Source organism: Pipistrellus hanaki (assembly GCF_964339955.1).
Source record: "Pipistrellus hanaki genome assembly, chromosome: 2".
Taxonomy (NCBI): Eukaryota; Metazoa; Chordata; class Mammalia; order Chiroptera; family Vespertilionidae; genus Pipistrellus; species Pipistrellus hanaki.
The window spans coordinates 93,026,322-93,049,492 of NC_140504.1; the positions used below are offsets into that span (position 1 = coordinate 93,026,322).

At 33.7% G+C, this 23,171-nt stretch overlaps 2 protein-coding genes across 4 annotated transcripts in view; both read left to right on the forward strand.

Moving 5' to 3' along the window:
* USP25 (ubiquitin specific peptidase 25) overlaps positions 1-23,171 on the forward strand; it is a 176,388-nt gene that overhangs the window by 53,563 nt on the left and 99,654 nt on the right. For all 3 annotated transcript variants that reach the window (XM_084875916.1, XM_084875917.1, XM_084875918.1), the window contains exons 5-6: positions 15,915-16,077; positions 17,802-17,888. In XM_084875916.1, the coding sequence (XP_084732042.1) occupies positions 15,915-16,077; positions 17,802-17,888 (250 nt within the window). The remainder of the gene's footprint in view (positions 1-15,914; positions 16,078-17,801; positions 17,889-23,171) is intronic.
* Positions 4,880-23,171, forward strand: part of P2RY13 (purinergic receptor P2Y13) — a 403,762-nt gene continuing 385,470 nt past the window's right edge. Inside the window, exon 1 of the mRNA XM_084875993.1 lies at positions 4,880-4,915. The gene's annotated coding sequence lies outside the window, so the exon portion shown is untranslated. The remainder of the gene's footprint in view (positions 4,916-23,171) is intronic.

A 23,171-nucleotide genomic window follows, 5' to 3' on the forward strand; every position in this document is an offset into this window, starting at 1 on the left:
TAAATTACAACTAACTGTAATCTAAACAACTCTTTGGAGGTGTTGGTAACTATCTAACTGAAGAAGAAATTTATCTTTTAAGAGGCTAACTAACTTTCCAAAGGTATACAGCTAAGATGTGTCTTAGGATTCCAGCATTCTTTTTTCCCTCAACAAAGGTTGGTAGCTGAATATATGAGCTTTCTCAGATAATTTCCCTTGGCACAGTATCAATAGTATATTTCTTTTAAGTACTCTGAATTACTGTATAGTAGGAGATTCTCAAAATACTATGTTTATGCTATGCACATAATTTTTCTTAGTAATACTTTTAAATGTCTTCAAATACTACTTTGGAAACTCTTGTAAGAGATTATATTAAAATGGAAAGAGTTAATTAAAACTTATCCTTTTTAGTATGGCTAATATTGTCAGTAATTTTAAATGAAAACCAAAACTCTATAGGCTATCTTTAGACATTTTATTTAGGTTTATTTTGTGAAGGATTTGGAGGAATTATAAAATTAGTTTTTGTCTTCAGAAAATTGTTTGAAATAATTATCTTGAGTAATTATAAAACTTGAGAGTATTTAAGCTTTGATAAGAAATGTTTAAGCATGAAATACATGAGTTGTATTTCATATTTAAGGGGAGTGATGATCTATTATGTGAACAAGAGGTTGTAAAATAGTATTAGCAGTTTTATGTTACGTATTTTCTAATTTTAAAATAATGTGTATTAATTAGATAGTAAAAAGTAAAAATAAAGGTTGGGGATTAAGACTATTCCTATTATGTTATTAAGTTCAACCTATATATTGTTCTAGATACTCATTCTTTTCCAAGGAAAAAAATTTCTTAAGATAATTTTTTTTGTATTCTTGGTCTTTTAAATTTTAATGTAGTTTTAAAATAGTAAATATTTTGTAAATATTTTTATTGTGGGTAACATTACAGAGATTTGGAATAGTGTAATTTTATATAAAATTATATTCTGTAGAAATAAAAAGTCATTAATTTATTGTTGCAAAATGTAATTTTTTTCTAGGTATGTATTGATTTTATAATTTACAGTTTTAAAATGTTAAATGCAAAATGTGCAGTTAATAAGTATGTATATAAATCATATTGTATCAGAAAAAAAGGAAGGTGAGAATTCTAGCTAAATATATTTGTTCCTTTGGGCTTTTTAAGATTAGGACTTAAATTCAAAAGGGAAAATGATGTATTTTAATGGAAAAAAATGTCATGCTTAAAAGTAAATTTTACTATTTGTTTATTACCCAAGTTCAGATGACAAAATGTTGCCAAATTAAATTCTAGAATCACTTGACTATTTTTGTATTTTCATAGACATACAGGGTGGGGTTAAAGTAAGTTTACAGTTAGTATGGAAAATAATACAATAATTAATAAATAATGCAAGAATAAACTTGTTTCCCATACAACTGTAAAACTACTTTTGCCCCACCTTGTACCCTAATATGAATTCACATATTTGAAATACTACATTATTATATATAATTATATGAGATGAAGTCTGTCTTTTTATATCTTAAAATCCTGTGTTTAGTAACCCATGAATTTTATGTATGATCTCTTAAGTTGAACATCTTTATTTACTTATTTTATAAGAAATGTATGTGATATTTACATATATCAAATATGTCTAAATATATAATTATATATATCAACAATTATGTTATATATGTCACTTAAGAATCTATGCTTGCAAACAATATTGAAGTGTACTACTTAATATAATTACTTCTTACTTCAGTAAAGACTAAAATAAGAGTGAAAGAAGGAACCCAAAAGTAAGTTTGGAACACTGAAAGTCACTTTTTGACATGATGAATTTGATTGTGTGTATAAACTTGACCTTTATTTATAATACGCTTTAGAATGTGGGAAAAAGAAGTCTCAGGCTATTGTATTGTCAGGTGGGGAGCTTTAATAGGCATTTATTCCCCTCATTAAAATGGTTATGCCAAGGGATGACATACTCAAAATAAGGGTAAAATGAGAATCACCTCCCTCTTCAAAACTACAAAGTTACAGTTGCCTTGGCTCTGAGGATATAGGTAATTGGACTTGCCCCCGAGGAGTTGTATTATGGTTTTAAAGCTGAAATCTGTGTCACTTTAATGTTCCAATAAATCTTAACTTGGGAATTTAGTTTTAAAATGTATTGCTTTTGTTTTGTCTATAGTGCCTGGCAGAATAAAAAATACATTATGTATTTAAGAAGGTATCTTTATCCTTAGCCTCAAAGAACCCCTTTCAGTAACCCTATAAGGCCCACCAGTCAAATTTACTAAGCATACTGGGAAAATGTTACTGTGAGAATCAGCAAAAATTATAGGCAGCAACAATGCACCCATTTCTTTAGATGTTGTGATTGGTGGAATTATGCTTTAGCTTTTGTTGGGGAAAGTTGCTCAGAGTATAACGACACTCTTATTTTTTACCATAAATTTTTCTTTATTTTTAACATTGATACTATCACAGACATCCCCCATGTTTCCTCCATTTGCCCCCCTTCACCAAGCCCTTTCTTCTGGCCATCACCACACTGTTTCATGTGTTCATGGGTTTTGCAATATGTTATGTGTCTAAGCTTTTAAAGGAAATGCTTGAAAATATGACCTAACAGAATTGAAATAGAATTGAAATATCTTTTGGAAATGAAAATTAAAATGTTTAAAAAATACAACACAGGTTTAATAACAGATTAGAAATAGCTAGACTGGAAGATATATAAGAAAAAAGTATCCAACCTGTAACAGTCAGCTAAAAAGATGGGAAAAAGTTGCAAGATATGGAAAATACACTGAATAGGTCCAAAGTACATTAATTAATACAGGAGAGGGGAGAGTGGGTCAGAGGCAAAATTTAAAGATGTAGTCAATGAGAATTTTTTAGAAGCAAAGAGAAAAACCTGTAATTCCATAAAGCCCAACAAATCCCAATCATGAAAAGGAAAAGAAACTAACACTTAAACTCATTTTAATGAAAGTTTAGAGCACTTAAGATTGAGAAAATCTTAAAAGTACTTAGAGAAAAAGGTGGAATTATCCTAAAAATAGTGACAATGAAAGTGGCAAATGACACAAAATGACACAGACATATGAAAATAATAAAATAATTTCTAGTGAATGGAAACCCAGCTGCCAGAATCCTGTACTGGGTGAGGCAGTGTGGGGTGGTCTGACCATGGGATTTCTCTTTGTGATGAGGGCTCCAGAGGCAGTTCTGACAGGCAGGGGTCGTTACGTCTCTTATTTCCATGGCTCCCACATTCTAGATGTGGGTGCTTGGACTGCCTCCACTGCTACAAAATCAGTGCATCCAATTCCTGTGGTTAAAATTTCTTCTTTTTTCCAATATCTTACTACTTGCACCCCACCTTTCATTCAGAAGGCCAAGTACAAGAGGAACACAGGCATTTTTAGAAAATTACAAAATGCCTCTAATTTTGGCCAACATGGGCCACTGTATAGGAACTGGGTGAGTAGTGTACTCAGCCAAGTAATCATTATCTTTATACTCAAGACCATTTGGTCCAATAAGGAAATCCAGATGTCTCAACTGGATTTAAGTTTGAGAACCACTTGGAGGGTTTACCAACTAGGACAGCCTACAGTTGTCATTAGGGGAATGAAAAAAGCATCATATCCAGGAATTGTTAGGGTGGCATTCTGAATTTTAAAAGTAGACCTTTATAACTGCCACCCTTTTCATCCTGTTTACTACCTAGGAAGCAACTGTGAGGGGGAACTGCCTTAAAAAGGTGTGTGGAACAGGATAGGTGAGGGAGGCAATTACAAATTTTTAAAGATGGATTTGTGAGGATAATTTTAAGGCTCAAAAGACCACATGCCCATGGATGGTAGGGAGTATGGAAGGTCCATCAGGTATTTTCACTGTCATTCTATTTTTGAGTTGTTTTTATGATAAAAGGTACACTGTTACAGATTATAAATGTTGAAAATATGAAACATTAGTTTTAAGGGCCACAAGGGTGTGGTTAGAGTTGGCTGAACGGCAATAACCTAACTAGAAAAAGTGTCAACAACTCGAGGTTCCAGGGATAGTCTTAAGACAGGTCAGAGCAAGTGAAGGGGGAATTGATCAAAGGTCCAATGTGGTCAGTCTGCCAAGATTGGACAGGAGCCACAACCCATACAGTATAGCTTCCCTCACTGTTGAGAGAAACAGGTCAACTTTTGGCAGGAGTTTTATGTCCGACATAGTGGTGGGCTTGGTGTCAGAAACAGAGTTCTTAATTTGTACTAATCATGATTGTGGACATGTTGCCATGTTGGATATGATGACAGATTGCAGCAGTGGTGAGTGTCTGGGTGATTCAGGCTGCATCACAATGGCTGAAATTAAAAAGATTGATAATACCAAGTGTTGGTTAGCGTGTAAGCAAGCATGTCAAGCTGGCCGTGAGTTTGACATGCTTGAAGAACTGTCATATGCTCTTGGTGGAAATGTACAATGATATAACCACTTTGGAAAACTGGGAATTTCTAATGAATTTCAGTATAAAGCAGTGATTCCCAAAGTGGTCTATATCGACCCCCAGGGGTCTATGACAACCTGCAAGGGGTCTACGTCAGCGAAAAAAAAATTTGGGGGTCCATGAAATGAAAACGGGGGTCCACGATAGTGGATCTCAACATACACTGATAGTACCTATTTACTTACATCATATTATCTTATAATATAAAAACATATAAATTATTTATAAAAGTACCTATGAAGTAAAAAATTTATTATATATGTTTATAAAATTGTGTAAGAAATAGGATAAAAACCTGCACATAATGATATACCAGTATCATCTTGTTACAAGCATACGCGCAGTAAACATTCTTGCCAATTTTTGTCTCAAAGCTTCGCGAACTTGCACCGACTTGTTCAATTCGTCACTCTATAAATATGAATGTGAGAAAAATACGTTCATTCGTTTCCTGAATCTTGAATAGGAAAGTGCTGAGAAAACATTTAAAAAAATATAAACTGGTAGTTTATCATACAAATTATAGTGAATCAGTGTTATTTTGTTTGAGAATGCCGGAGAAAAGTAGGTACATTATTTTTTATTAAATTTTATGTTACGTATATTTTATATAAGATACAAAATTTTATTTTGAGTAGTTTTAATTTAAATTCAATAAATAAATGTATAAAACTTAACATGTGTTTTTATTTCAAGTTTTTAACACTAAACTTCACTACAGTTAGAAATTTCCAAAAAATCAATATCAGGTAAGTAGGGGGTCTACCCAAAACCGAAAAACATGGCAAGGGGTCTACGGCACAAACAAGTTTGGGAACCTCTGGTATAAAGTATATATGATACTAGGACTTTGCATTTGCACTCTTAGGTATAGACCCTTGAGAAAGGAATGCATAGTAGCTTTATTATTGGTAATAAAAACTGTAAAAAACAAAACAAAACAAAAAAACACCACAAACCCATAAGTATTCATAAGAGCAGAATAGGAAACAATAGTAAATGTTCACTCAGTGGAATTGTGAACAACATAATGGAAAACATTTTCCTGGTACTTGAACGAATGTGCAGGAATGAACAAAGCAACATGTTGAGTAAAAGAAACTTGACATAGAAAAACAATTGCAATCTAATTTAGAAGTCAGAGTGGCGACCCTCTAATAGATGAGGGAGACACTGCTGGCTAAAAAGGGCATGAGAGAATTTTCTGGAATAATGGAAATTTCTATACCTTGATCTGAGTGGTAGTCACATCGTTGTGCACATATATACAAAATGTCACTGATCAATTGATATCTAAAATATATTTAATTGACAATCTAAAATATATTTAAGATTTTTGTCTTTATTATCTCAATAAAGTATTCTTACCAAGAAAACAAGTATTTAGCTGTGTTAATTGAGAATCAATATACAAAAATTATACTTTTACATATAAGAATGAATGAGGTGAAATTTTAAAAAGCTATCATTTATAGCACAAAACTATAATATTAAAGAGTAGTTATAAGTTTAATAAAAATGTGCAAGAATTACCAAGAATATTATTATACTAGAGGCCCAGTGCACAAATTCGTGCATGGGTGGGTCTGACCTGCCTGCCCCAGTGGGGGCCAATTGGGGCCAAGCTGGCATGGGGGAGGGTAATCAGGGGCGGGGCTGGCCAGGGAGAGGGGCCATGGTGGTTAGCTGGTCGGCCCTGCCCCCTATTGAAGTGGGATGTATTAGGGGGTGGGTTGGCTGATAAAGGTTTGGGGTGGGGGGCAATCAGGGCCACTGCAGTGCACATAGTGACTAGTCGTTAGTCCTTCCATCCTTCAGGTCGCTTGGCTTTTATTATATATATATATATATATATATATATATATATATATATATATATATATATATGTCATTGAGATATATTAATGAATAATATCTCCTTAAGTTGACCTAGGTTTAGTGTGATACCAATAAAAATACCAATGATTTTTTTTTTTTTTAAGAAATGAACATGATGATTTCTCCCTTCCTCTTTTCCTTCTTTCCCTCTTTCTCCCTTCCTCTCTTCTTTCTTTCTTTCTTTCTTTTTTTTTTTTTTTTAGTGTACAGCATAAATGAAATGCCTATTTCCTCACAGTGGACTTAGATGACCTAAATGGGTTGTTTTCAACATTACTGCTATAATGCAATTTAAATAATATTATTATTAAAAAAAAAAAAAAAACACAAGCAAAAATAATGACCCACAATCATTACTACAAATTTTTAATGGAAAGATGAATATTTACCCTACGTAGATGCTTTAAACATTCAGTGTGATGTATGGAAGAGAAGACAGCATCTTTTTATCTGTATTACTGATTGCATGGTCATGACCAGTGTTGGGAAGATAAGAAAGCCTATGAAGTGTAGTGGGGTTGGGTTTTGATTTGTGGCTCTAGGGATTGCCTTTTGCATGTTACATTTTAGTCTCGCTATTTCTGAGCTATTTGAAATTTGCAAATTTGTGGGTTTTATTTTATTTTTTTGTTTTTGTTTTTTGTCTACCCTTTCTCCTTTCTGAGCTATTTGAAATTTGCAATTTTTTTTTTCCTACCCTTTCCCCCCTTTCTGTCTCTACTGGCAACTGTAATACTTGGAATGCTGCTATTGCATACTTTAAAGCCTGGGTAGTACCACTGGCTTTACATTGTGAAGCTAGGAATTTGGTTTTATAGAAAGTTTATGTTTGATATGCCAGTGCTGGACTAGAGGAAGGAATACCAGTTTGGGAATAGAGTAAACTTTGGCTACAGGTTGGGCTTTTGCTTTGTTTTTATATCCTAGGTAACTTTGAGAAGCAATGGTCATGTATCTCTTGAGCCCTAATCAGTTATTATAGTTTGTATCTAATTTTATTCTGTAATGAAAGGTATGTAGAAATGCTGGGGAAGATGGTATCTTTCCCTTCAAACGTTCTCTGTGGAGTAATAATACAAATAGCACAGCAAGCTGCTTTTTCCTAGAAAGTACATGTGAGGTGGTATATTCCCCCAAGTCCTATCATGGGAGAGAGTAGGCAAAAGAACTAAAAAGCTTTCATTATCTCATTATGTTAAGGTAGTATTTACATTACACTATTTGTATGAACACATACAAATGAAGAGGTGTACTTTTTTTTGGTGGAAGATGGGCTATATGGAAACATAAAAAACAAAACAAAAACACCTCCCTGGGTTTTAATAATCTTTTTTAAAAAACATATTTTATTGATTTTTTACAGAGAGGAAGGGAGAGGGATAGAGAGTTAGAAACATTGATGAGAGAGAATCATCGATCAGCTGCCTCTTGCACACCCCCTACTGGGGATGTGCCCGCAACCAATGTACATGCCCTAAACCGGAATCGAACCTGGGAACCTTCAGTCCACAGGCTGACACTCTATCCACTGTAAAACCGGTTTCGGCGGTTTTAATAATCACCCAGATATGGAAAAAGAAGAATAGCATTATCTCAGTGCAGTGTAATGTAAATTTGGATTGGGTAGTTGACCCTTATGGGGAACATGAAACCTAATTTTACTCAGTCTGGTCTTGAGGTTGAATTGCATTTTGTTATTTTGTGACATATATGGATTTTTTTTTTTTTTTACGTTTGAATTTTTAAATTTAATTTTATTGTTTAAACTATTACAAATAAAAGTACATATGTCTCCTTCCCCTCCCCACCCCTTTCCCATGACATTCCTCTGGCCTCCTCTACCCTCTGGCATACGCCCTCACCCCACCCCCCAGTGTTTTGAGTCTATTGGGTATGCTTATATGCATGCATACAAGTCCTTCGGTTGATTTCTTACCTCCTCCCCCCAAACCTCCCAGCCTTCCCACTGTAATTTGACAGTCTGTTCAATGCTTCTCTGCCTCTGTATCTATTCTTTTGTTCATCTGGTTATAATATTCTTTATTATCCATAAATGAGTGAAGTCATGTGGTATTTTTTTTTCTTTTCATTGACTAGCTAATTTCATTTAGCATAATGCTCTCAGGTTCATCCATGCTGCTGCAAATGTTAAGAATTCCTTCTTTTTTATAGCAGTGTAATATTCCATTGTGTAAATGTACCATAGTTTTCTAATCCACTCATCTGCTGATGGGCATTAGAATGTTTCCAAATCTTAGCTATTGTAAATTGTGCTGCTATGAACATAGGGGTGCATATATCTTTTCTGATTGGTGTTTCTGTTTTCTTGGGATATATTCCTAGAAGTGGTATTATTGGGTCAAATGGCAATTCAAGTTTTAACTTTTTGAGGAAACTCCATACTCTTCTCCACAGTAGCTGCACCAGTCTGCATTCCCACCAGCAGTGCAAGAGGGTTCCTTTTTCTCCACATCCTCTTCAGCACTTGTTATTTGTTGATTTGTTGATGATAGTCATTCTGACAGGTGTGAGGTGGTACCTTATTGTCGTTGATTTGCATCTCTCAGATGATTAGTGACTTTGAGCATGTTTTCATAAGTCTTTTGGCTTTCTGAATGTCCTCTTTCAAAAAGTGTCTATTTAAGTCCTTTGTCCATTTTTTGATTGAATTGTTTATCTTCCTTTTGTTAAATTGTATGAATTCCTTGTAAATGTTGGAGATTAAACCCTTATTGGAGATAATATTGGCAAATATGTTCTCCCATGCAGTGGGCTTTCTTGTTTTGTTTATGGCTTCTTTTGCTGTGTGGAAGCTTTTTATTTTGATTTAGTCCCATTTGTTTATTTTCTCCTTAGTCTCTCTAGCCCTAGGATCTGTGTCTGTAAAGATATTGTTATGACATATATCTGCAATTTTGCTGCAAATGGAGTCTTGTAGGATTTTTATGGTTTCCTGTCTTACATTCAAATCCTTTAGCCATTTTGAGTTTGTTTTTGTGTATGGTGTAAGTTGATGATCTAGTTTCATTTTTTGTGTGTGTATCTGACCAAATTTCCCAGCACCATTTATTGAATAGACGGTTTTGAATCCATTGTATGCTCTTGCCTCCTTTGTCAAATATTAATTGAGTATAATGGCATGGGTCAATTTCTAGGTTCTCTATTCTGTTCCATTGATGTATATGGCTGTTCTTGTGCCAGTACCAGGTAGTTTTGAGAACTGTGGCTTGGTAATATAGCTTGATATCTTATTGGAGTATTGTCATTCCTCCAACTTTGTTCTTTCTCAGGATAGCTGTGGCTATTTGGGGTCTTTTTTTATTCCCGGTGAATTTTTGGAGAGTTTGTTCTAGATCTTTGAAATATGGCATTGGTATTTTAATAGGTATTGCATTGAATCTATAGATTGATTTAGGTAGTATGGACATTTTAATGATGTTGATTCTACCAGTCCATGAACATGGTATGTTCTTCCATTTGTTTATGCCTTCTTCTATCTCTTTTCAATATCCTGTAGTTTTCTGGTACAGGTTTTTTATCTCCTTAATTAAATTTATTCCTAGGTATATTAATTTTTTTGGTGCAATGGTAAATGATTTTTTTTCATTTCTCTTTCTATGAGTTCATTATTGGTGTATAAAAAGGCCACAGATTTCTTGGTGATAATTTTGTATCCTGCTACATTGCCAAATTCATTTATTCTAGTATTTTTTTAAATTTATTTTTTTAAAATATATTTTATTGATTTTACACAGAGAGGAATTGAGAGGGACAGAGAGTTAGAAATGTCGATGAGAGAGAAACATCGACCAGCTGCCTCCTGCACACCCCCTACTGGGGATGTGCCCGCAACCAAGGTACATGCCCTTGACCGGAATCGAACCCGGGACCTTTCAGTCCGCAGGCCGACGCTCTATCCACTGAGCCAAACCGGTGCCGGCTAGTTTTTTTTTTATTGGAATATTTGGGGTTTTCTATGTGTAATATCATGTCATCTGCGAATAAGGACAGTTTTACTTCTTTTCCAATTTGGAGACCTTTTATTTCGTCTTCTTGTTTGGTCTCTATGGCTAGTACTTTTAGTACTATGTCGAACAGGATTAATGAAAGTGACATCCTTGTCTTGTTCCTATTCTTAGGGGAAATGGTTTTAGTTTTTGCCCATCAAGTATAATGTTGGCTGTAGGATTGTCATATAGGACTTTAATTATGTTGAGGTATGATTGCTCTATTACCACTTTGCTGACAGTTTTTATCAAGAAAGGGTGTTGGATTTTGTCAAATCCATTTTTCTGCATCAATTGATATGATTGTGTTATTGTCCCTCAGTTTTTTTATGTGATGTATCACATTTATTGATTTGCGGATATTGTACCATCCTTGCATCCCCGGAATAAGTCCCACTTGGTCATGGTGTATGATCTTTCTAATGTATTGCTGAATCCGATATGCTAGAATTTTGTGTAGGATTTTAGCATCTATGTTCATCAAGGATATTGGCATGTAGTTCTCTTTTTTTTGGTGTCTTTATCTGGTTTGGGGATTAGGGTAATGCTGACTTCATAGAGCTTGGAAGTGTGCCATCCTCTTGAATTTTTTGGAATAGTCTGAGGAGGATGGGTTTTAGTTCTTCTTTGAATGCTTGGTAGAACTCTCCTGTAAAGCCATCCGGACCAGGGCTTTTTGCTGGAAGATTTTTTATTGCTCTTTCAATTTCTTAGGTAGTTATTGGCCTATTCAGGTTTTTTTTATTCTTCTTGGTTGAATTTTGAGAGCTTGTGTTTTTCTTAGAATATGTCCATTTATTTCATCTAGGTTGTCCATTTTGTTGGAAGAGAGTTGTTCATAGTATTTTTTCATAATTGTTTGTATTTCTGTGGGATCGGTTGTTACTTCACCTCTTTCATTTCTGATTTTATTTACTTAGCTCCTCTCTCTTTGCTTATTGGTAAGCCTTGGTAAGAGGTTCATCAATCTTGTTTATCCTTTGAAAAAAACAGCACTTGGTTTTGTTGAACTTTTTTTTTTTTTTGTCTCTATGTCATTTATGTCTGCTCTGATCTTTATTATTTCCTTCTTCTGCTTTTACTGGGCTTTTCTTGTTGCTCTCTTTCTATCTCTTTGAATTGTAGGCCTAGATAACTTATTACCATTGTGTCTTATTTTTTGAGGTAGGCCTGTAGAGTTATGAACTTCCCTATCAATACTGCTTTCATAGTGTCCTATAGATTTTGGATTGTTGTGTTTTCATTGTCGTTTGTTGCCATGATGGTTTTTTTTTAGTTTTTTTTAACCTCTTCTCTGATCTCTGATTACCCAGTCATTTTTTAATAGCATGCTGTTTAGCTTCCAGTTGTTTAAATTTTTTTTTAAATTTTTTATTGTAGCTGATTTCTAGTTTTATGCCAATGTGATCTGAGAAGATGCTTGATATGATTTCTATCTTCTTGAATTTGAAGAGACTTTGCCTATGTCCCAACATATGGTCTGTCCTTGAAAATGGTCCCTGTGCACTTGAGAAGAATATATATTCTGTAGCTTTGGTGTGAAATTGAAGATGTCAATTCCATCTGATTTAGTGAGTCATTTAGGATTGATGTTTCTTTGCTAATTTTTTGTTCAGAGGACTTGTCCAATGGTGTTAGTGAGGTATTAAATTCCCATCCTATGACTGTATTGCTGTCAATCTCTCCCTTGATATCTTTCATAATTTTTTTTTTTATGTGTGTTTTCCTGTATTGGGTGCATATATGTTTAACAGAGTATTTATCTTATTGTTGAATTGCTCTCTTTAATATTATGAAGGGGCTTTCCTTATCTCTTGTTATGGCCTTCATTTTGAGGTCTAATTTGTCAGATACAAGTATTGCTACCCTTGCTTTTTTTTCATTTCCATTGGCCTGAAAAATCTTTTTCCATCCCTTCACTATCAGTCGGTGTGAGTCCTTTGTTCTGAGGTGGGTTTGCTGTAGATAGCAGATATATGGGTCATGTTTTCTTATCCACTTAGCTACCCTATGTCTTTTGATTGGGGCATTTAATCCATTTACATTTAAAGTTATTATTGATAGGTACTTGTTTGTTGTCATATAGATAACAAATGTAAAGGTAAAGTTGAGATAGAGTAAAATGATATCAAAGGAAAAATGAAAATAGAATGTAGGACACTAATCATCAAATAAAATAAGGAAAAAATAAAATGAAAATTTCAAAAAAGGTAAAATAGTAGTAATAATACTAATTAAAAATATAATAAAAAAAGTAAAATCAAGTGAGAAAAAAAATTAGTTCCTTAAATAAATGACAAAAATAAAAATGTTCACTAGTGAAGGTCATTCACTTTCTCTACTGTTCTGTTTGGCATGCCTGTTTTCTGTCAGGTAGTCAGGACAATATTGAAGTTCCCTGCAATCCACTGCTCCTCTGTGTGGTAAGCCACAATCCTGAGTCAATTGACTCTGTATTGACATCCGAGGCTAGAAGTCCTGTCTACCCAGTATTTAGTTTTTGTTTTCCTTGCTGCACTTAATTCTGGGTTGAGGGAATCACTGCCCCAGAGCTGGTTCTCTGATCGTTTCCCCCACTCTGATCCCCAGGTTCCATAAAAACAACTTTCCCCTGCAGTCTCTAAGAGTGTTTTTAATTGGGGGATCCTGTGTGCTGAGTTTAGTAATCAAAAGCAAGAATGTAAAGAAAAATAAAGCAAGAATAAGCACATGGACTCGTGACTTTTCCCCCCAGTGCTGTGCACGTCTCTGTGCATGTCTTTTTCCCTTGGCATTGTGCAGCCGGTATACTTAGGGCTGCCTTTCTGTGCCCAGCCCAGCTATGTGTTGATTTCTAGAGTTCCCTTCTGCCAACAGCCCTGTGGACTCCGGGCTATGCTGATCCAATGGTGACAGATTTTGTGGGGTGCAGACTTCCTTTGAAACTCTAGATTCTGCTGTGTGCGTTTCTCCCTCCAGTCTGGATCGCAGACCTCACCTTTCTATAGGCGATATTTAACCTTTTCGTGAGAAGGTGCAGGGCTTATCCATGTCCGAGTATTTGCACTGCTTCAGACCTCGTGTTAATGGGTTCGCAGCTGGTCCCTGGGTGTTGTGATTGTAGGATCCTGGGAGGTATCCGAGTTCTTCCTGGTTGAAGTTAAGGTTAGGCTCCCAATCACAGCCACTCTCCCCTTCAAGATTGGATTTTAATTTTTGTAGATTAGGTATATTTTTTAGATATTAGGTATTCTCAAGTTTTCTATAAGTAATGTCTGTGTGACTCATTGCCTAGTCATTATGATAAATGTGATCTGGCCTGTTGCCATTATCAAGAAGGGATCGTTTCTTATTAGTATTTTGTTGTAATTAGTCGTAAAGTATAGGCTCACCCACTAGGAAATTCAGGATTGAGTGAAATTCTCCTAGACTTTTGACTAGATTATACTTTAAAAATAAGCTCTAGAATTCTCTATTTAAGTGGTTATTGTACATATCAACAAGGACTTGTACAGTCGCTAGGTGCCTCTCCAATCGCTTATATGTGACCACTGGTGCTTATTCTTCTCTGTTTGAGGTATTGCTATGAGTTTTCCCAGAACTCATTGCATGTTTTATTAGTTCTTTCATCTCTAATTACCAAGATATAAATAAGTTTTCCTTATTTATACTTCTAAATATACATATGTATTACAAAGAGAAAATATTTTCAAAAGAAAACACTCCCCTTTATAAGTCACTAAAAATTCAATATATCTTCCTATGTAAAATTCAATATATCTTCTTAAGCAGTCTTTTGTGTCATATTTATGTTTTGTATGCTATGCATTAACTTTTTTCTGCTGAGTATAAATTAGTTACCATGTACAAAGTCAATTTGTTCCAATTGATTGTTATTATTGTGCTATGTTGTGCCGACCTGTCCAACTTAAACAGTAGGAAGTGTCAATTGGCTCTTTGACTTTTTATCTCTATCCTTCCAAGGAATTTTGGTACCTTTATTGGTAAATAGCTTGAGAAAAAGCGTCTAGTAGCCTAGGTTGCTTTTGAGAGATGATTATTAGGCAAAGTGTGTTGCTAATGTTTGAACACTTGTAATAGTGACAGAGGTATGAACTGTTTATTTTTAAAAATGTGAGTGTATGTTGATCTTTATATTTTAAAATATGTTGTTACCTGCGTTTTAAAACCTGTTTCCCCCCCAAAAATTTATTCTATATTCACATAAGTTATTTTAAGTAATAACATGGAATCGTACTACATTGTATCTAATGTCATGTTGTAAACAATGCTGTTAGAGTAATCATTTATTTCCCCCTCACACACACAATTAAAGAATATAACTATATTATTTTGAAATTAATCTGATAGAGTAAAATCTTTAGGATAAAAATGGTGAGCTCAAAAAGTTAGAAAAGCTCATTGTTGCAATGTTTTTGTAATGGACAAAATGGGATAAGACACCTGACTATTATTTATGCTTATTTGGAAGAGTAATGCATGTCTTGAGCAGGCAATATGCTTGTTAGTTCATTGTGGGAACTAGGGTTTCCCAGCCTGTTGTTGCCAGAGCAAAGTAGCATTGCTCTTGCCATGTTTAGGTATGTTTAAGATATTCTGTATGTGAGTTTATTTTGAAGAGGTTCATATTTTATTATTCTGACATGTAGATATTTATTTCACTGGGATTTTCCGTAGGAAAAAATTTGGGTGAAGTGAATACATAAGTATTTTTTCCCTTTATTTAGCTGTCATAAAGTCAGATCTCTAGAACTGAAAGGAACCCTAGCATTTACCTTAACTTTATATATATATATATATATATGGCAGCAGCTGAAACTGGTTTGGCTCAGTGGATAGAGTGTCAGCCTGCGGACTGAAAGGTCCCAGGTTTGGTTCAGGTCAAGGGCATGTACCTTGGTTACAGGCACATCCCCAGTGTGGGGTGTGAGGAGGCAGCTGGCCGATGTTTCTCTCTCATTGATATTTCTAGCTCTCTATGCCTCTCCCTTCCTCTCTGTAAAAAAATCAATAAAATAAAATAAAATAATAAATATTTAAAAAGCAGCAAATTAATAGTCAGAGGTGAAAAGTGCATTTGTAGTTTTTACTGTTTTCTTGATGATTCAAAGTAATTGTTATAAAAACTAGTCATTTTGTTACATTGTAAATATGTACTTTAAAACAGTGATTTCTCAGAAAACTTATCTAGGTGCTTTCTATAGTCCTGCCACTAAGCCTTTAATTTGTTGAAACATAATTTAACATAGTTTCTATTAAAAAGATTATATTTGAAATTTTCTGTTTCTTAGAAAAAAAGGCTGCATGTCTCAATTCTTTACCACTGCTATGTTTTTAAATAAAACTAACCTCTGCTTGATTAAAGATAGTCCTAAGTAGTACTTCCCCAGATACATTATCTAGAGCTTTAAGTAATTAAAAATCTTTAATTTATGCTATTTCCTAGAGTACAGAACTAAATTATAACTGGTTTTGTATGTGTTTTTTTTATTTTTTTTATTTTCTCTCCGTTGCTTAAGAGTTCTTGAAGCCAGCATAGCAGAAAACAAAGCATGTTTAAAAAGGACACCTACAGAAGTGTGGAGGGATTCTCGAAACCCGTATGATAGGAAAAGGCAGGACAGAGCTCCTGTCGGACTAAAGAATGTTGGCAACACTTGCTGGTTTAGTGCTGTTATTCAGGTAAGGTTATTATGCAGATCTTATTTGCTGGGCACATAGCAGTTGAGAGTGGGTTGGAGTTGGGTTTCTTTTAAGTTGTGTACTTGAAACAGAGCTTAAGGCAAGGTTTTAATGTGATTTTCTGTCCAATGAACTAGTGTAGAGATTGCAACATTCCTCAGCCTCCTCTGTTCCTCAGTCCCAGGATGGAGTTTTAATAGAAGAGCATTACCTTTGCCTTCTTTGGAATTATTTTGAATTAATTTCTTATTTGAAACTAATCTCTTCTCCCTTCCTGAGGTTAGGAATTATTGTCACAGTGGAAAGAAAATATTTCTGAGTGTATTTCCCTGAAATTTTAGGGATGTAACGAAGATATGAAACCAGAACTAGAGTTTGTTTATTTGTGTATGTCCATTAGATAAGATTTACTTGTCCATCCATACAACGTCTCCTTCTTCGGAATGTAAGAAATTTAGTCTTTGAATATTATTGACTTAACTGACTCAGATTCAGAAAAATCAGTCATCTATATATATTGAAGCCTAAGCAATCGTTATGACTAGTCGACCAGTTGCTATGATGATGCACTGGGGACTGGGGGCGGTGCTCCATAAAGGTTTGTTGAATGGATGCATAAGTGAATTATTTCATATGTGCATATTGTTTAGTTAAGTTTTTCTAGATCACAAGATAAAATGTTTCCCAACAGTTTCTATTAGTAGGCTTATGGTTTTACCTTTCATATTTATGTCTTTAACCCAAATATATATTTATATATCTATAACTAACTACTACAGTGGGCTACTTCTCTCTACAGCCAACTATTAAAAAAAAAACACCTTTGTTTTCTTATTGATTTGTGGTGTCTCCTTTATCTTCTAACAAGTTGGTAACTTGCCTTTACTTAGATTTAATACATTATCACCTCCTATACAGTGACTTTCAAACTTTATAAACTGAGACTCACAGAAAGGAGTACATTCTACTTTGTAAAACACTTTATGTGTACTCATATACATGCATGTAAAAAACCTACAATGAAACTTTACAAAGAGTACTCTGTGGTGAATTTACTGTATATGAATATGGCTCAAATTTTACATTGTATTTCATTTTATTTTTTAGACAAATGTTTATCATGATGACTGGATATTAAGCTATAGTTTATATGCTGTCATTATACTCTGTGTGAACAATACTGCTGTATCTTAGAGTCACATTTATATTGTTATAATATATCTCCCTTCTAGGTTGTGTGTCTCCTTCAGCATAGAGATAATATGTAATTTATTTTTGTTTCTCTAAAGCCAGGCAACTGACTCATAATTTACCTGTGCTATATTTTTGTAGAATTAATACCTCTAGATAACTTACAGTAAAGCTAATATGTTAAAAAAGTTCTAGACTTTTGCATTTGTATAACTTTTATTTTGAGGAAACTGCATATTAGGCACAGTATAACATAAAGAGCGATTTTAATATAATATATAGTATGTTTGTTTGAGTTGTCCATGTATAATTTTGACTTTTCAGTACTATAAATAATTGTTAATGATCAAGAACAGTATCTCCAAATATAAGTAATTTGACTTTTCTTGGGAATAATAGGCCTTCTTGCACCAATTGCAATAATTCTGTGATGAAGTGCATAATTGTCAAAAATAAACCTCTGAAATATCATATTTTTACTGTTCTGTAATAGAATTTTTTCTTATATTTCTTAAATTGTTGTTCTTTTTCAGTCATTATTTAATCTTTTGGAATTTAGAAGATTAGTTCTGAATTACAAGCCTCCGTCAAATGCTCAAGATTTACCTCGAAATCAAAAGGTAAAATTAAGCAGAGGTTCTTAATTTTTAATTTGTGTTTATTTTGGTGGCATTTGACATTCAAATTTGAACCAGTGTCAAATTTGAATGTTAACTCATTAATTTCATTCACTACTACAGTAACTTTCAGTTCTTTGTCAATGTATGGGAATATGATTTTTTCTCCACCTGCGTGTGGCAGTATTATGCCAATTTTTTTTATATAACTTTACTAATTGTCTTTTTCTTTTGGACTGTCCGATTTCATAAACTTTATAGTCTGCAATTTACAATTCAAGAACTTTTCTTATTTGCTGAAAAATTCTGTTGAAATCAAACTTTTTTTCTGTAGATAATCCCTTTAAAAGCTTCCTTTTGCACTGGCTGTCTTTGCAATGCAAATCTATTTTGTTAGGCAGTATAATGCAGAAGCACAGATACCAGGTTGCCTGGATCTACTATGGAGCTAAAGCAAGACAGTTCACCTTATCTGATCTGTCTCTGTTCAGTTTCCTTATCTGAAAAGTGTAAATAATAATAGCAATTATTTTATCAAGTTGCTGTGACAATTAAATAATATAAAACATGTAAAGGGCTTCTAGTACATAGCAAGTACCATGTGACAACAGTTAGTTATTATATTGTTCATATTAGCTTTTCAAAATATAGGACTGATTTGCGTGCAGAAATTCATGCTTACTGGACAAAAATTAATTGTGGAGATAGTATGCTTGAGTGTAGGTCTTCAGTGGTTGTCTCATAAACACGTATTAGCCCTAAAGGGAACTAGTTTTCATTAAAGTATTGAACTTTGTGTGACCTATTATTAGTAGTAAGGCTGAATTACTCAGTTACATTTTTCTTTAGTGTATAATTTTGAAAACTACTTTTCCTGCAAACATATGGAACATTTATAATGCAAGCTAATGGGAATATAGCTTGATTTATAATCAGTTTTTCAGTCTTTAATCTTTAGGTTATAAAGTATCAGACGAATAAGCCATTTTCAAAAGGGAGCTAAGGTCATCTGACAACTCCTTGTACCTCCAGAGAAGCTGGGCAAACCCAATTGTGATTGTCATCACAATGTTCACATGAAAGTTTGGGATTATAGGTGCTCTTTATCGCAGTTTGCTAATTTCAACAGTCCTCTCTTCCAATGTGTCCGTTGGAGTGTATTCATAATTTATATAACATTATTTAAAATTACGTACTTTCAATTACATTTTCATATGTACCTTGACCTTTTCTTTTATGTTCCTAGATTTTAGTGCTTTACAGAGTTTTCACTTCTTTTATTCTTCATAGTGTTGACACTTTTCTAATCTTGCATAATAAACAATTGTGATATCAACACTTATGTACCAGAGCTAGTTTGGGGGTCGTGAGAATGTTCAGCTGAATGCTAGAGAAATATATGAAACAAGTCTTCAGCATCTTTCTAGAGAGATTTATTTCCTGCAGGGGAAGGGTCAGCATGTCCAGGTGTTCCTTTAGCTTAAGGAATAAAAAGAACTTCTACTCCCATTCAGAAAAGACACTTATTTAGAAGAGTATTGCACAATTTTGTAAAAGATTGTTCCACAAATGAGGTATTCTTTAATTTGGCGTGGTTACAGCAATGCATTCTATAACTTGACATCTTTGAAGCAAATATGTGGGATTTATGGGTAGTTAACCAACTTCTGGTTGGTGCTTATATTCAGTTACGTGATAAAAGACACAGGTTTTTAAAAAAGTGTCAGTTTAACTTTTATTACTTATTATTTAATAATGCATTTATATGTAGCTCATGCTTGCTGCTGAGTTTGAAAACTGTTAAAATATAGCACCCTGTGATTACTTCAACCAAAGCACAGAGATGCCATTTGCTTACACTGCTGAGCAGGGTATTTTTATCAGCACTTACAGGTTGCCAAAAATCATATGTATTGAAGTAAGAAAAAGAAATGGAGTCTTAGAAATCAGTTTGTATTTTCAGTAGACTTGGTTATTGTTTCTAGCAGTTGAAATTAATTTTATGCATTCTTATTTATTTGTACTATTCATAATTTTAATGTGTAGTAGAACTGTGAAGTCAAAGAAATTTAAAGATAGATTTTCACTGTAAACATCTCATCCCTACCCACCTTCACACGAACTCTCATTGGCTTAAGAAGTTACAAACTGATAACAAAGCATATGTTAAATATTGAAACGCAAAGATGCATGAGCTCATAACACTTAGAAATAATCTTTATATAAATAGCTAAAGTTTTATTAATCATAAGATTACTAGAGGCCCAGTGCATAAAATTTGTGCACTAGTAGGATCCCTAGTGGCTGCCACCGGCTAGCCTGCTATTCCCTCCCTTCCCCGGGGCCATCCTTGCCCCCTTATTGAACTCCCAGTTTAACTCCCAGTTGAGGGAACAATTTGCATACTGTGCTTTTATTATGTAGGATATTAGTTAAAGTTGATTTAAGAGAATTTCCAAATATATAACATCTCCCCACTTTTCACTACTCACGAGTGAGAAGCATGTGAGAAAGGAATGTGTTTAGTTGAACTACACAAATACATGAAGGAATTTTGAATTTTACAAATAAAAGAGCCATTCTGGAATTTCTGTCTTTAGCCATGATGAGGTTATAGAGACTGGATTTACAAATCTTTGTGTATTTTAGAGGATTCAAAACATAAAAAGTATGTGTTCTAACTATAATGAAATTAAGTGAGAAATTAACAAAAAGATATCCAGAAAATCTCCCTGAAAGTTGGAAATTAAATAATATATACCTTTAAATAACCCAAGCAACAAAAGGATAGTTCAGAATACTTTGAACTGAATAAAAATAAACCCTTACATATTAAAATTAGAGGGATGCAGCTAAAAGCAAAACAATGGTAAGTAGAAAATGTATGAATTAAACACCTTATTGGGAAATAAGAGTGGTTTCAAATTAATGATAACAATTTACACATCAAGAACTTGGTGGGGAAAGGCAATTAACTTGAAAGCAGAAGACAAGGAATAATAAAGATAAGAGAATAAATCAATAAATTAGATATCAGAAAAATAATAGAGAAAATTAATGAAATTAAAAGCTACTTTTTAAAAAGATTGGTAAAATTGATGATCTAGGTATATTGAGTAAGAGAAAAGAAGGAAGAAACAACTTATCAATATAAAGAATAAAAAAGGGGCATATCAGTACATATTTCATAGATAATTAAAGAAAATAGTGGTATATAATAAACAACAGATAAATATCTTAAAACACACAAGCTATTGAAGCTCACTGATGAAAAGATAGATAATCTCAGTATCCCTATATTACATTAAAAATGAATATTTAGTCAAAACCGGTTTGGCTCAGTGGATAGAGTGTCGGCCTGTGGACTGAAAGGTGCCAGGTTGGATTCTGGTCAAGGGCATGTACTTTGGTTGCGGGCACATCCCCAGTAGGGGGCGTGCAAGAGGCAGCTGATCAATGTTTCTCTCTCATCAATGTTTCTAACTCTCTATCCCTCTCTCTTTCTCTCTGAAAAAATCAATAAAATATATATTAAAAAATAATAATAAAATAAAATCAAAATGAATATTTAGCCGAAACCGGTTTGTCTCAGTGGATAGAGCGTCGGCCTGCGGACTGAGGGGTCCCAGGTTCGATTTCAGTCAGGGGCATGTGCCTTGGTTGCGGGCACATCCCCAGTGGGGGGAGTGCAGGAGGCAGCTGGTTGATGTTTCTCTCTCATCGATGTTTCTGACTCTCTGTCCCTCTCCCTTCCTCTCTGAAAAAAAAAATCAATAAAATATATTTTTAAAAATGAATATTTAAAAATAATAGTTGAACAGCCACCAAAAATTTAACTGCAGAATCATTCACTGGTGAGTTATACTAATCATTTAAGGAAGAAATAATACTATTCTCTAATTACTTTTCCAGAAAATTAAAGAAGAGATAAAACTTCCCAACTCACTTATGAGCGTAGGATTTTCCTGAAACCAAAAGTAAAAAAGATAATCAAACAACAGAAAACTACAGACGAGTATTTCTCATGAATATAGAAATAAAAGTTGTAGCAGATTTTGGCAAATTGAATTCTGTGGTATGTGTAAAGGATAGTATCTTATTGACAGGCGGGGTTTACCCAGGACTACAAGATTGATTATATGTTCAAAAGTCAGTATAATTCACCACATTAAGAGATTATGGAAGAAAAACATATGATTATCTTAGTAGATGAAGAAAATTGGTTTGGCAAAAAGCTAATGTTTATTTATTGCAAAATATCTCAAAACGAGGGATAAAAAAAGCCTCTTATCCTGATAAAGCTCATTAATGAAAAATATTAAACTAATATAATACTTAATGGCAAAAATATCAAATGCTTTTCCCCAAAGATTAGAGAGAAGCAAGAATGTCAACCCTCACCATTTCTATTAAACATTAGACTGGAGTTTTTAAGCAATGCTGTAAAGGAAGAAAAAGAAATAAGCATGCAGATTGGAAAATAAAGCTGGGTGGGGTTTTTTTGTTTGTTTGTTTTTTGCATTTTTATGGCTTGTCTCTGTAGAGAATCTCAAGTATTCTACAAAAAAAAAAATGCTTAGAAACAAGAAATGATGATCAAGGTTACATGATACAAAGCAAACATGCTTAAATCAATTATATTTCTAAATACTTGCCATATACAGTTGTGAATTTAAATTCTGAAATACTTAAAATACAATAGCAGAAAATACGGACTTTTAGGGTAAAATGGACAAAAGATATATATGAAAAACTATAGAATATTACTGAGAGAAATTAGAGAAATAAAAAGACACTATGTTCATGGATCAGGGGGTTCAATATTGGTAAGGTGTCACTTGTTCTTAATTTAATCTGTTTATTCACTGCAATCCCCATTATAATTCCAAGAGTTTTTTTCATAGGATTGACAAACTGATTCTAAAATTTATATGGAAAATCAAAATATGTAGAATAGCTATAACAATTTTACAAAGAAAGATAGTGTTGGAGGAGTAATTATCAAGCTACAATGATCAAGAAACTCTGCTATTGGCAAAAACTCTGGTCATATAGACCACTGATAGAGTCAAGAAATAGATGTCTATGTCTCAGCTGAATTAACTTTAGTCAGCGTTCCCAAAACAATTTAATGGGCAAAGAAAATACTTAAACTTGCAGTTTCATAGACAGGAGAAGAATAATCCTCAGTTCTTACAGAATACTATATTATATAGGTATCCCTGCTTTAGAAGTCCAAAGAGGAATTTTTGGTTTTATGGGGGGGGAAAAAAAGCTGTCCCAACA